This window comes from Eucalyptus grandis, chromosome 3, assembly GCF_016545825.1.
Source record: "Eucalyptus grandis isolate ANBG69807.140 chromosome 3, ASM1654582v1, whole genome shotgun sequence".
NCBI classification, from domain to species: domain Eukaryota; kingdom Viridiplantae; phylum Streptophyta; class Magnoliopsida; order Myrtales; family Myrtaceae; genus Eucalyptus; species Eucalyptus grandis.
The window spans coordinates 22,074,084-22,088,419 of NC_052614.1; the positions used below are offsets into that span (position 1 = coordinate 22,074,084).

The window sequence follows — 14,336 nt, forward strand, 5'->3', positions numbered from 1 at the left end:
GTGCCACGTTAGCACCAGTCGTCCACATTAGTAATTTTTAGCCAAAAAGTGAAAAATGTTTAGAATTGAATTGGCAAAATGTGAAAATGTTTATGACTCAATTGGCAAAATTGAAAAGTTTAGGACTAAATTGGTTTAGGACTATTTGGACAATGTTCCCTTCACAATCCATATTAGTTGGAAATGTTAGCCTAGAAAAAGGAAAAAAATATCCACATGCGACGTATCTTTTCGTAGTTTAAAAGTACATAATGGAATCTTATTTCAACATCTTAATTTTGTAACACAACAATTAAAAAATTTGATATTTTATCTCTTTGAAGCTAGTTGATTAATTATTTTGAAGCTACCGGTTACTTTGTTTTAGAATGCATATATACAGACTAGAAACAGGAAAATACAAATTTTCAGATTATAAAATCCATCCAACTTGAAACACATTTCATGCAGACAATCCCCAGCTCAAACCACTCTGCTCTTGTTGATTTTTCTTCTTTCTCATTCTCTTTTTTGGGGTTGTGATCTCTCCCCCACTGCATACGCTTACCGTTGATTTGCTAGACTTCTCAAGTCTTGGAAATGTAATGAAAGCACCCTGCATCTATCAATGACGCAATCAAAGTTGGCAGGCAGTAACAAATTCTGATGTGACCTATCGTGCTACATAAGAAATTGTCAAGGAAACCGACCCCATTGACTTGGCATTTACCTGGAACTTTAGTTCGACCATCAGAAATTTCTGAAAATCAATTTTAGACTCCCAAAGTCCCAAATCAATTTCCCAAAAATTATAAAAATTATATACTATAGCAATTTTTGGTCAAATTTGATCAAAAAAATTAAATTGGTAAACTTTCAAAAGGTTTGAGTTTTAATTAGCACAATTGAAGATTTTATGACTAAATTTGTACAAGTATAATAGGTTTAGAATTTTTTTCTTGATAATTTTGTATTATAAAACCTCTTAAGTTTTCCTTGAGGGCAATGAGTCCTTTAACGAATTTTAGCGTTGTGATCTCCCATTGCATACGCTTCATACTTGCTTGACTTTTCAAGTCTTGGCAGGATAATGAAAGCACCCTGATGAGACATACTCTCGTGCGTGAGAAATTGCCAAGAAAACTGATCGCATTGACTTAGGATTTACTTGAAACTTTATAGGCGAATCTGAGAAAATTCTCAAAATCAATTTTGGACTCTTGAAGTCCTTTTACTTAGCAAATCATATCTAAACACCGCAAATTTCGTTCTCATTCATCTTCTATATTTGGGTTGTCTAGTGCTGTTTTGATTTTCAAATTCAAATTCGAACTGACCCGAATCAACAGTTTCTTGCTTTATCTAACTAATCTTTAGTACTTACCATCGATGTACCTATTTTTTTTTAATTGTACATAGCATAAATTGAAATATTTTACTCTGCGCATAAAGATTTAAATACGGTGTTGATATTTGTACAAATATTTAAGGAGTTCATACATTAGAGATGTGCATGCAATAGTTTATGAGCACCACCTGTCGAAACTAGTTCTGAGATTGAAAAGAAAAAAATATCTATCTAATCACAGCTTTTATTATTTGCAAGTCAGTTTGGAAATTCCTACGAATGATTGCGACGCCACAACGTGAATCGCGACAGGCTTGTCAAGGCTTCTTTAGTGAAGAGCCATAGAGAGTGGACAAAACCGTATGATTGATTAGTAATGATGTAATCACCGTGAAGACAGTCAATATAGTGGGGACTATGAATAATGCATATACTACTTAGCTTTCCAGAAGCTCCATCATCGCTTATAAAGGTTGTCATCGGGCTATGAACCTCGTCATCTCGTTGCAAAATATCATCTCATTTCAGGAAGAATATGGGTGGATCCATGCTGCTCCATAGACTTCCCTTGAGAGTTGTGCTGCTGTTGTGCTCATTGGTGGCTCTATGCTCAGTAGTTACTGCGGATGTAGTCCAAACAACAAAGCCCGGATGCGCGAACAGATGTGGCAACCTCACCTTCGCGTACCCATTCGGGATGAATGATGCCGGCGACGACTGCTACTTCAAAGAAGAATCAGAGTCTTTCCTCATCTTTTGCAACGACTCGACTGATCCTCCCACTCCTCATATGTACAGTAAAGATTCTAATTTCCGAGTACTCGATATATCTATGGAGAGTCACGAGATTAGTGTAACGGTGTTTGTAGCCAAAGATTGTTATAATTCGTCCGGCACATCCATATACAATAATGATCCTGAGTTCGCTCTTCCCATATTCCCCATATCTTCTGCCAAGAACAAATTTATCGCCGTGGGATGCGACACGTACGCGACCTTTAGCGGCCGACAAGGAAGCACGTATATGACGGGGTGCGTGTCCTCATGCGACAACGTCTTGGACGTGATTAATGGGTCCTGCTCGGGCATCGGTTGCTGCGAGACTGGCATTCCTCGAGACGCCTACCGATACAACATCTCTGTCACTAGCTACAACAATCATCTCGGCATCTCTGATTTCAATCCGTGCGGATACGCTTTCGTTGCCCAAGACGGCTTCTTTAGCTTCTCTACGGACAATCTGCGCGAGCCGCCATTTGATATGGTCCCTCTAGTTGTCGATTGGTTAATTCCAAATCAAACATGCGATGATGCAAAGAAGAATGCAACGACCTACATGTGCCAAGAGAACTCCAATTGTACAGATGCTGAGAATGGAAATGGCTACCAGTGCCACTGCTTGAAGGGTTTTCAAGGGAACCCCTATCTCCAAAATGGTTGTCAAGGTACCTTTTCCCGTCTTTTCATTAGACCCACCTCACATCCGAACGAGTGCTCCTGTATAGAATCGTGGATCATTATTTCCATAAGGGCGACCATGTTAAATGGATCCAATTGCATAAAAAACCCAGAGAAAGAAATTCTTAGAAACTTCAAGTCAGAGGACCAAATTTTGACTTGATGAATGGTACATGTTTCAAACGATTTTCCTAGTAATCACGTAACATTTATAATCTTAAAAATCATATCAATCTAGGCTGTTAAAAATATTTTTTTTCCTTTCAAATGCACGAATTTTCATTGCTTGAAATTTAATATGACCTATGAAGCGTTTAGTAATAATCTGTAAATTTTCACAGCTATCATTCCAGATATAGCTAGACATTCTTCTCTCTTAAGTTTAATCTGTACAATTTTTTTACAAACTGAATCAGTTGAGTGCAATTGAGTTTATAAACAGATGGTCCATACCGAACCCTCAATATGTATTGGTAAAGTTAGCTTGTAAATCAATTTCATCTACCGATGTTAATACATCCGGCATTATTCTGTATTTATAGACAATTATTTTTTAATTTTTTTTTCTATGTAATGTGTTATTCTAATTACTAATGACACAATTCTGTTGGATAATTCTTAAATCTTCTATTCTAAACAAAGATCAAATGCTTGGTTACGCTTAGGTTCTTGAGATAATGACCTATCACTTAAAAAGTGTGGTGAGGTATCACGATCTCAGGAAAAGCAAATTAACTTGATATGTCCTCTCATATTGAAAGTGTTGCCAAATCATGGAATTCTATTTACTTTTTCAACTTTCTTCCAATTGAAATGGTGTCGGATTGTTTATTCCATTTGGAATATATTCCTCCAGATATCGATGAATGTGTGATTTTACAACCCTGCGTTGGAATATGTACGAACTTCCCGGGAACGTATAATTGTTCATGTCCGAAGGGATCCCGAGGAGATGGAAAAAAAGATGGCAACGGTTGTACTCCTACAAAGAGGTTCCGCTCAATGGACATCGTGCTAGTCAGTAAGTCGTACACATTGCTCAAACTTTATCATCTTATAAAAGCTTCTTTTATCTTGTAATTTATTCACATTCTTTAAATGTTGTTATTATACCATTGTTCCATCTTTTGCTATTAGTTATTTAGGTTTTTCGGATGTAAATCTTTCTCTTTGAATTAATTGTGTCCGTGAATTAAATTGATATTATATACATGTGTCGTCATCTCAAGTTATTCAATTCGATATTAACAAAATCAACCACTTGCTCTTCTGTTGTTGAAAAAGAATCAAGCACGTTTTATCCACTTGATGCATTGAATCGTTCCTGTCATCATAAGTTACTCTCAGCATAATTATATATTTAGGTTTATTTTGCTATTATCAAGGTTTTTCTTAATGAAAAAGCTTCAAGTTGATGGAGAAGAAAAAGAAAATAGGACAGAGAACTAAATTAACACAAGATTGTTTGAGTAATGAAAAAGAAAGAGTCAAGCAAATTTCGATTCTGTTTTTTTTCTTTTCTTGGTTGTGAGAACATATGTAGTTTGATGGACAACTAATTTGTTTGTTCACCGAATATAATGTCTTCTACTAGGCATGAGCATAAGCTTCCTACTGGTTCTTTTGGGTGTTTCCTGGTTATATTGGGGGCTTCGAGAAAGAAAAATCCGCAGACGGAGAGAGAAATTCTTCCTAGAAAATGGGGGCCTCCTTATGTTGCAGAAAATTCTTTCTGAGCACGAAGGCTCCATTGAATCGGCGAGAATATTCACCGATGAAGAGCTCAAGAAGGCCACGGACCACTACCATGAAAGCCGAATCCTAGGCCAGGGAGGCCAGGGAACTGTATACCGAGGGATCTTAGCAGACAACACGGTTGTCGCCATCAAGAAGGCCAAGATTTTGGACCAAAGTCAGGTTGAAGAATTCATCAACGAGCTGATCATCCTCTCCCAAATTAATCACCGCAATGTGGTTAAGCTAATCGGTTGTTGCTTCGAGACGGAGGTCCCGTTATTAGTCTACGAGTTTGTGACCAATGGCACCCTTTCTGACCACATACACAAGTGCGGCCACGAGTCCACATTATCCTGGAGGGCCGCCTGCGCATTGCAGGAGAGACCGCAGGTGCGCTTTCATACTTGCACCCGATGCATCCGCTCAGATTTTGCACAGAGACATAAAGAGCACAAACATATTGTTGGATGAAAACTACACCGCAAAGGTCGCTGATTTTGGAGCCTCCAGGCTAGTCCCCCTCGACGGCACACAGCTGACCACGCTGGTTCAAGGCACACTTGGGTACTTGGACCCCGAGTACCTCTGCTCGAGCCAGTTGACTGAGAAGAATGATGTCTATAGCTTCGGGGTTGTGTTGGCTGAGTTGCTGACTGGACTGAGGGCCTTGTCCTTCGAGCGGGCCGAGAATGAGAGGAACTTGTCCTTGTATTTTGCTTCTGCAATAAAGGGCGAGAGGCTGTTCGAAATCATCAACCCGATGGTGCTGAACGAGGGGAACCCGGAAGAGATTATGGAAGTTGCGATGCTGGCAAACCGATGCCTGAGAGTGAAAGGCGAAGATCGGCCAACCATGAAGGAAGTGGCAATGGAATTGGACAGACTGATGAGGGTGATGGATAGGCATCCATGGTTGAATCGGAGCGGTGACCTTGAAGAAGCTGAGCATTTGCTTGGTGAGAGATCAAGCGAATGTTATGGCATCCTCAGAAGCAATGCATCAGGAAAGATGATAGCATACGTAACCAAATGTCCTTCGAAATTGAAAGTGGAAGATGAGACGTCATGGCAATGTTGGTCCTTGTACTAATATTCTTTTTTTTTGGTGTGTCTTTCCTCGTCTTTTTTTTGTCTGTTTAGTTGCTTGGTCTATGTGCTTAAAGTTCAGATGCTACGTCCAAATGGAGTGACTGGCCTTATTTGTGTAACATAACATTCAGACGATATTTGAAAAATAAAAAAGGCCAAAAACATTCTTGAGCTTTTCTCTCATTCAGCTAGCTAGGAATTGGCCAACTTTTTATTGCCTCCATCTTTCTAAGATCTACTCTAACACCATCGTTGGAGACAACATAGCACCGGGCTCCTTGTGCAAAAGTGACACTTCTTCAGGTTGGCATACAAACGTTGTTCCCGTAGCACTTGAAGAATTTGATACTCCAAAAGCTCCACTTGCGCCTTGCTATGCTATAAATCACGATGTCATCAAAGTATACACGACAAACTAGCCAATGAAAGGTTTAAAACCATGATTCATAAGATGCATAAAAGTACTAAAAGTATTAGAAACGTCAAAAGGGCATCACCATGCATTTAAGAAGACCATTCTTAGTTTTGAAAGCTGTCATCCTTTAATCTCCTACTTCATCAGGATTTGACAATAGCTGCTCTGAAGATTGATCTTGGAAAAACACACAAGCTCCTTGAAGTTGATCAAGCAAATACCAAGGCAAGGAAAAGGAAAAAACTTGATGGTTATGTTGTTCACCGATCTATTATCAATGCACATTTGCCGAGAACCATTTTTCTTTGGAACTGGAAGTGCCGGGACAGCAAAAGGACTCGAGCTTTCTTGTATTGCTCCCTTGGCCAAGAGTTTATCAACTTGCCTTTGAAGTTCTTTATGCTTCTCAGAGCTCAATCGATCGAACAGAAGCACCAAGCACAAAATCGATATGATGTTGAATCTCTCTCAAAGGAGGAAGGTTGGATGGAATTTCATTGGCATGACTTCACAGAAATCCTCAAGCCACGGCTGCAAAATGGTTGGGATCTCCTCTTTTGCTTCATTTTCTTCCACTATAAAAAAAGCGTAAGCTTCACAGGCATCCTCCGATGCTTAGGAAAACTTAGACTTGGAAAGAAGATTTGTTCCTTTCCCATGAGGAGGCTTGGGAACTCTCTCCGTCTTGCAAGGGCCCAATGTAATCTTGACGCGGTCTTTGACAAAGGGATAGGTGTTATACATCACACATAATCTCATCTTTATAGCTTTTGCCAATAGAGAATGAAATCAAGCACCGGTTATTTAATTTTATCTTATTCCCTTTCTTGAGCCAAGAATGCTTGTAAAGATGTGGATGATCCTCCGCCTTGAGATGCAACTTGTCTCCCATGGTGGTCGACGCAACGTTCTCACAACATCCACTATCAATTGTGACATCACGTACTTTAAAATAAGAAGTACAGTCTTGTATGGAGTATGTTGTTGCAAAGCCAATCATCATCCTCGAGATGAGCAGCATGCAAGCTCCTTTGAATGACAAGAGCTTCTCCTTGATCTCTGTCGACAATTTCTTCGCGGCTCCTTGAATCTTCTCGGAGCGAAGGGTTGTGCTGCGAAGGGTTGTGTTGAATCTTCTTGGAGCAAAGGGTTGTGTTGTGACTCTCCCTGTTGCTCATCTCGCACAAGAGAAATGATCTTTCTATTAGGACACTCGAGGCAATGCGACCAAATCCATGACATTTCAAACAAAGTCTTGATTTATTGTTAGCTTTGTTTGGCTAATTGGTTTTAGATGCTCCTCCTTTATTCAACAGCTTCCTTTGATCCCGACAAAGGTTTTAAAGTTGAACTCCCAAGATTAGAGGATCCCTCTAAAAGGGCTAGTACGAGCACTTACAGAGGGGTGAATAGGTGATCAAAGAAGTTTTTGTAAATCTTATCAAAAAAAATTGACTTCTAAGAATATTAAACTGAAGTTGTGAACAACTATAAACAGTTATATAGAGATGTGATTTAAAGTAAAGAGTTTAGGGATAGAGAATCAAAACACAAGGTTTATAATGGTTTGGCTTAGACCAAGCCTACGTCCACTCTCCCGCGCTGACAGTCCACTGGCTGAATTCCACTAAGAATTAAAAGAGATTTTACAGTCTCACATCCTTGATTTCACAATGTAGAGACTTTGCTACACTTCATCAAGGTCTCACAAGTATCTAATCTCTCTTTTGAGTACAAATTTAAGCTCAACAATTGAAATAGCAAAGAACAAGGAGCTTCAGACTTTGGAATTTCTCTATCTTTTCACACACTCGAATAATTGGAGAGTCTTCCTTATATACTCCTTCATGCCTTCATAACCGTTGGTACCTTCCAAAGGAGTTCTTCCAATCAACCCATTGGACAGAATCAATTAGGGAGATTTCAAATTATTTAAGGAATATGATGATAGCCCACCAATCCTCTCATCCATACAATTAGGATCTAGGTTTCCATAAGTAGAACCTTCCATGTATACTTCGCCAATCAACGGGTCTAAAATGATCGAATTAATTTTAGAGCAAATAATAGATCTCAAGGTGTAATCTCCAGCCATGAGACCTTCTTCAACCGTATGAATCAAATCCTTAAATATATACCCGCATTTGGATAGGTCTTCTTCAACGGATAATACTTTTTTTCGTCGGTCTGGAAACTGTCAATGAGGGCAAACTTTAAATCTTGAGTCTGGAGGTCTTCAGACTTTGACGATAGAGTCTTCAAGTTTTCAAACTAGAATAATGGAAACGTTTTATCAACTTCAAAATAAATAGGAAAGTTTTATTCAACAATCTCCTAATTTTTGATGATGACAAAACTTTCGTGCAGATTTGGAAACTTTAGACCTGCAAGACATCACTTAAGCAAACAAGGATATCTTATAAATGATAAGTAAATTAGGATAAAGATAGTAGCGATTCTACATCCATAGAAAACAAGTTTCTCCTGTAACATCAACTATCCTTACCAAAATCATCAACATAGCTTAAGATACTACAAGCATTTAAAAAGGTCAAACCAATCCAAACCAATCACAGTCCAAACAAAAGTTTAAAGCCAAATCAAATCAGAGTCAAATATGCACTACTTCTCCCCCTTTTTGTCAACAGCAAAAAGTAGAGAGTATAAAGAGAATTTGATAAAATTAAGATTGTTTAGGAATGCGAATGAGTTGGAAATCTCCCATAGACTTAATAGTCTCCTCCAGCGTTTTCAGATCTTCCTTCAGTTGTGCTAAATCATCACCCTTTGCGGTAGCTTGAACTTGAAGATTAAGGGCTTGAACTTAATCGTGCAAAGAAATTGAAGTGGCTTGATGAGCATTCTGCATGCTCTGAAATTCACATCCCAAGGCATAAATCTGACATTTGATTTCCATAAGAAGTTCAAGCGATCTTTTATAGTCTGTTGAGTTGTCAATTTGAATGCTTGCTTCAGCATGATCAGTTTGTGGAGTGTTGCTAGATGATGGAACTTCAGCATGAACATCCGGACTTGGAAATGAAGCCTCATTACCTTCTTCATGAAAGTGAAAGACATACACTTCCTCTGGATCGATAGGAGAATGACTAACATCATCACTGGTAAAAGCAAGTGAAGGAGTACCTCTTTTATCAACAGCTTCCCATGTTTCAATGCTTTCGGGTGGAGAAAAGTACTTTTCTTGTTCTGGCTCTTCTCCAATGTCACGATGATCTTATTCTTCTTCCTCTGCTAGAGAATCACCATGACTTTCTCCTTCTGTTTGTTCTCCTCTTCGCTCTTCTTCTTCTATTCTTCCTTCTTCTTCTTTCCTCATCATTGCCCTTTCTTCACTCATCTGCTCTGTCTCTTCTCTGTCTTGGTTTTCTTAAGTCTCTGTCTCAGGAACAAGACGCTGTAAATTCTTTAAGGCAAGGGTTGAGGTAGTTATGTCATCCTCATCTTCTTCATCCTGCAAGATGAGTACTCTCCTCTTCTTAGATGGAGCTATCATGGGCTCCTTCCCTTTTCTTTTTGCAACCACAGGGTCTTGTCGAGTCTTGACAAGTGTCTTCTCCTTAAATCTCTCTAAAGCCTTATTTAGCTCCTTCAGACGCATCTTTAAAACTATCTTCAGTCCTACCACCATTAGAACACTGGTTCGAATACATAAAATTCTGGAAGGCTGAATGTTAAGATGTCTGAATAGACGAGTAACAAGAGCAAAGTAAGGAAGTTGTCCCTTGTCTTTTACCATTGACCGATACATGTGAAACATTATGGTATGAGGCAGAGAGAACTTGTAACCAAGGTTAATGGCGTACATCAGCTTCGCTTTAGAATTGGAGACATTATTCTTTGATGTGGATTTGGATCTCAGACAGTTAATCACAATCTTATGGAGCAAGACATTAGAGGCACTCATCCTCAAATACGAAATCCGACCTTCTGCAATTCTATCTCGAACAAGCTCCATAGGCACTCATCGCCTAGATAGTGGTATAAAAGGTTCGATTTAGTTATGGTGCAATTTGGCTATTATAATAGCAAATACGATAGTTGTTATATCTGCGCAAACTTCCAAGTGGCTCATTTATATATCTATTATTATATGTTGATGATATGTTGATTGCAGCAAAAGATAAATCTGATATATAGAATTTGAAGGCACAGTTAAGCGTTGAATTTGACATGAAAGATTTAGGTGCAATGAAGAATATCTTAAACATGGAAATTTGGCAAGATGGAAAAAATGGAAATTTTTTTTGTATCTCTCCCTAAAAAACTAAATTGAAAAGGTGTTATGTTGTTTTGACATGAAAGATGCCAAACCGGTAACTACTTCTCTTGCTATTAAATTATCAGCAAGTTTATGTCCACAAACTGATGAGGATATAAATTGGTAGCCTTATGTATGCCATGGTTTGTACTCGACCCAACATATCACATATTGTTAACATAGTAAGTAGATATTTATCATGCCCAGTTGATTTTGAAATATTTGAAAGGTACTTCTAATTTTAGTTTAGAGTTTGGGAAAACTAGTGACAATCATACTAAACATATTAATTTTGATTATGCTGGTGACCTTGATATAAGGAAGTCTTTGATTGAGTGTATCTTTACTATTGAAGGTTGTACAATAAGTTGGAAAGCTACTTTACAATATACAATTGCTTTATCTACTATAAAATCAAGGTATATAGTTATTGCAAAAGCAATTAAAGAGGCCATATAGTCAAGAGATTTATTTGAGGATCTCAATGTGGATTATGGTGTGACTATTGTCCATTGTGATAGTTAAAATGTTATACATCTTACTAAAGATCAAATATATCATGAGCGAACGAAGCACATTGATGTTTGGCATTATTATATTCAAGACTTATCGATGGCTAAGATTGGTACAGAAAACAATCTAGTTGATATGTTGACAAAGTCCTTGCCCGCTGCCAAATTCAAGCATCACTTGGATTCGGTTAATATTTGTGATGCTTGGATTTGGTTAATATTTGCCACAAAAAAGTTTTACTCTAGTGGGAGGAGAAGATTTTGTTACTTATGTAAAATTCAAGCCAAGATGGAGGTTTGTTGAGTTGTCTTGAATTATTTATGGGTTTGGGCCAATGTTAGGACCTAAGAGCAATATAAATATTATTTTTCTCAAGTTATTACCTTAAAATTTTAAAATGGAAAGAGTCTTAGATTTTTTAACCACCTTTTGTAATAATTGAATTTTTATAGTGGATTTTACTTTTTCTCTCCCCATTATTCTTCTCAATTTTAATTTCATTATTGTTTCCACAGTTTTAAGAATATGGATGATCGAAATCTTGAGATTGGAGTGTGCAGAAAAAGCTAAAAGCTTTTGATTGTTAAAATATCTAAGTAAAATATTTATGGCTCTATCAATCCAGTTTATTGTAAAATTCAACTTTTTTCTTCTAATGCCTTATTTTAATCCGGAGGTCTTACCACAAAACATATGCCATTTAGTTGTACACATATTAAATTTAGTTATATATATATACAATTTCTGGATATTTCATTTATTATGTGCAATGGGCTCATATGTGACCAATAAGAACCGTTAAAATAATTTTTTTACCAAATAATAATATCAAAAAGATCAATATCATATTGGACTTAAATTTGACAAATGCAGAATATTAAAAGATCAATAAAAGAAAAAGATATCCATCATCATAAAAAAAAAAAGTATATAACATGCTTTAGAAATAAATTAATATAATGAAAGTAGCCGTCATAGAAGAAAAAAAGTACATTTTTAAAGAGTTCTGTTGCATCACTACATATATTTGAATAATGAATATAACGAAATGTATGATAAGTAATAGCTGTTATCATTGAAAAGTTGTGTTGATACTCATTATGAGAAAATATTTTTTTCGTTTTACAAAAGTGATGATAACAGATCGATAAAGAATTATGTAATATGATAGCATATATTTAACAAATGATGATATAAATTAACTAAATATTTGCTAAAATAAGGTACTCACTAAGAATTGAGAGATGCAGAAATAATTATTATAGCTTGAAAGCCTATATTTAACAAATAAATGTTATCAGGGAATAGAAAAATTATCCATCTTCACAAAAGAAACAAAAAAATTGTTAGCAAATTCATAGAAATAAAATTATCCACTATTATGAAATGTCTATTGAACGAAAATAGTATATGTTTATATGTTTAAAGGGTTATACTAACAGTGGTGCATATATCATAAATGAATACGAAAGCCCCAAGAGTAAATTTGATGATGTTAATTAGCAATTGACGATAAAGGAATTATTTGCACAAACTGCGAAAAATGAAGGACTACTTTGAGCGAAGAAAGAATAGATGGGGGACCTAATCTGTACTTAATCCAACTCGAAAAATACATGAACCAGGATAGCTAATAATTACAAATGAATTTCAAGTAAGTAAACAGAATTCCATATTCGATCTCATGGATACTTATCGAAATCTGTGGAAAGCATGATGGTCTCCTTTATCATAGCAAACAACTCAAAAGAAGTCAATACTTAGTAGAAGAAAAGAAAGAAAGAAAAGACCTCACAAAAAATCAAAAGAAGAATCCAAACATTTGCGTGTAACTAGTATGTGGGAAAAGCATGGCCCCCATAAATTATAGTCCTCAGGTTTTATCTGAAAGTGCTCTATCAAACATAACGCTTTTTTAGTTTTGTTCTTGCATTGAAGTTACCAAAAGGAGAGTGTTCTAATCACAATCCTCAGTTATGTCCTATAATCAGGCAAGAACAACAATTAATCGTACGAGCTCTTTTGTTGGTAGAAGCAGCTAGTTTTGGGGATTTGAAACTAACTATAATCTCAAACAAGGAAAATGGAATCACATTCATTGAGTAAGACGAGTAGAGGAAAACACTTACCTTGTTGCTGTCAAGCACATACGCTGTTTCTTCATATTTCCATAATCTGCTACGCTCTTGTGGTTCCTTTAGATTTTCTAGATGAACAATTTTCTGTCCCAGATCTCTCAGTTGATCATGCATCCTTAGCTTGTCATCTTCATCAATCTCAATTAAAGACATACGACTCAATACTTCAATCCCATTTCTTGGGAAAAAACCACAGGTATCCCACATATAAGTAGGACTTTGCTTAGATGATCCAAAAAGAAAACATGCTATATCCAAAAAAATTTGTTGCTCCATATCATCTAATTATTCATAACATATCCTCAACATCTCTTGTACTTGCTGATGAGGCACTTCCATTAATTTCTTTGATATATTATTCCATACTCTTCTGCTCTATTCATATAAACATGAACCTATAACTTTAAGAGCCAAGGGAAGTCCAGCTGTTATGGATACGATACTATGAGAGAGAATCTCATAACCTTTAATAGGATAATCCTTTTGAAATGCATGTCTACTAAATAAAATCAATGATTCATTCAGAGTCAATTTATTGACTACTTATGGTCCACCTTAGCCTCATCGAGAAATTTCTTGTTTCTCGTTGTGACGATGACTATACTTCCTACTTTAACCCAACTAATGTCTCCAATCAAAGCATTAAAATTGGTAATGGCATCTATATCATCAAGAAGTACAAGAACTTTCTTATCTATAAATTGAGACTTGATGACACCGATTTTGTCGATAGACACATCGTTTGGACTCCTTAGTATATCGTCAATGAACTGTCTTTGCAGACATTCAATACCCTTGTGCAGATGTTTCTCGAATATTTGCCACAAAGCTAAGATGTTTGAAATGACTAGAAAGCTTGTTGTACAGGATCCTTGCAAGAGTTGTTTTACCGATGCCAATATTTCCCCAAATTCCAACAATCCTTGTATCATTAAATTTAACATCTATCCAGCTCATAATTTCCCATCAACTCTTTTATTAGCTGAGAAGTTCCATATAACTCGCTCCTAATTTCTTCGACAATAGTTTTTACCAATGCTCCTTCATACCTGTCATATAACAATCAATTTTAGTATAGAATGGCTAAATTTATATTTTTTTCAAGAAAGATCCATTTGTGGGAAATTAAAAATGTTTTGGTGGAGAATAATGTAACCATTCTCATAGCTCTGTGACTTCCATCCTCTCAAGGAACAGACTGCTCGAAGTGCTTCTTTCCATTCCTCCACAACTTTTTCATCCAAATTCTTTTTCCACTTATTAAAAGCATCTCCGTATCTCCCTCTAAGATTTCGCAGCTGCCAAACTTCCACTTTGTAAAATATGGGAAACACCTTTTGGCCTCCACTTCTCATGCAATTCAACATCAAAGTCAGCTCA

At 36.7% G+C, this 14,336-nt stretch overlaps 1 protein-coding gene across 1 annotated transcript; it reads left to right on the top strand.

Moving 5' to 3' along the window:
* The first annotated feature begins 1,719 nt into the window (after positions 1-1,719).
* Positions 1,720-5,612, top strand: LOC104447342 (putative wall-associated receptor kinase-like 16). The gene is given in 5 exon segments (XM_039309447.1): positions 1,720-2,772; positions 3,642-3,806; positions 4,380-4,877; positions 4,880-4,933; positions 4,936-5,612. Coding segments are annotated over 5 exon segments (2,304 nt in total). The 5' UTR covers positions 1,720-1,862.
* Positions 5,613-14,336: the final 8,724 nt, after the last annotated feature.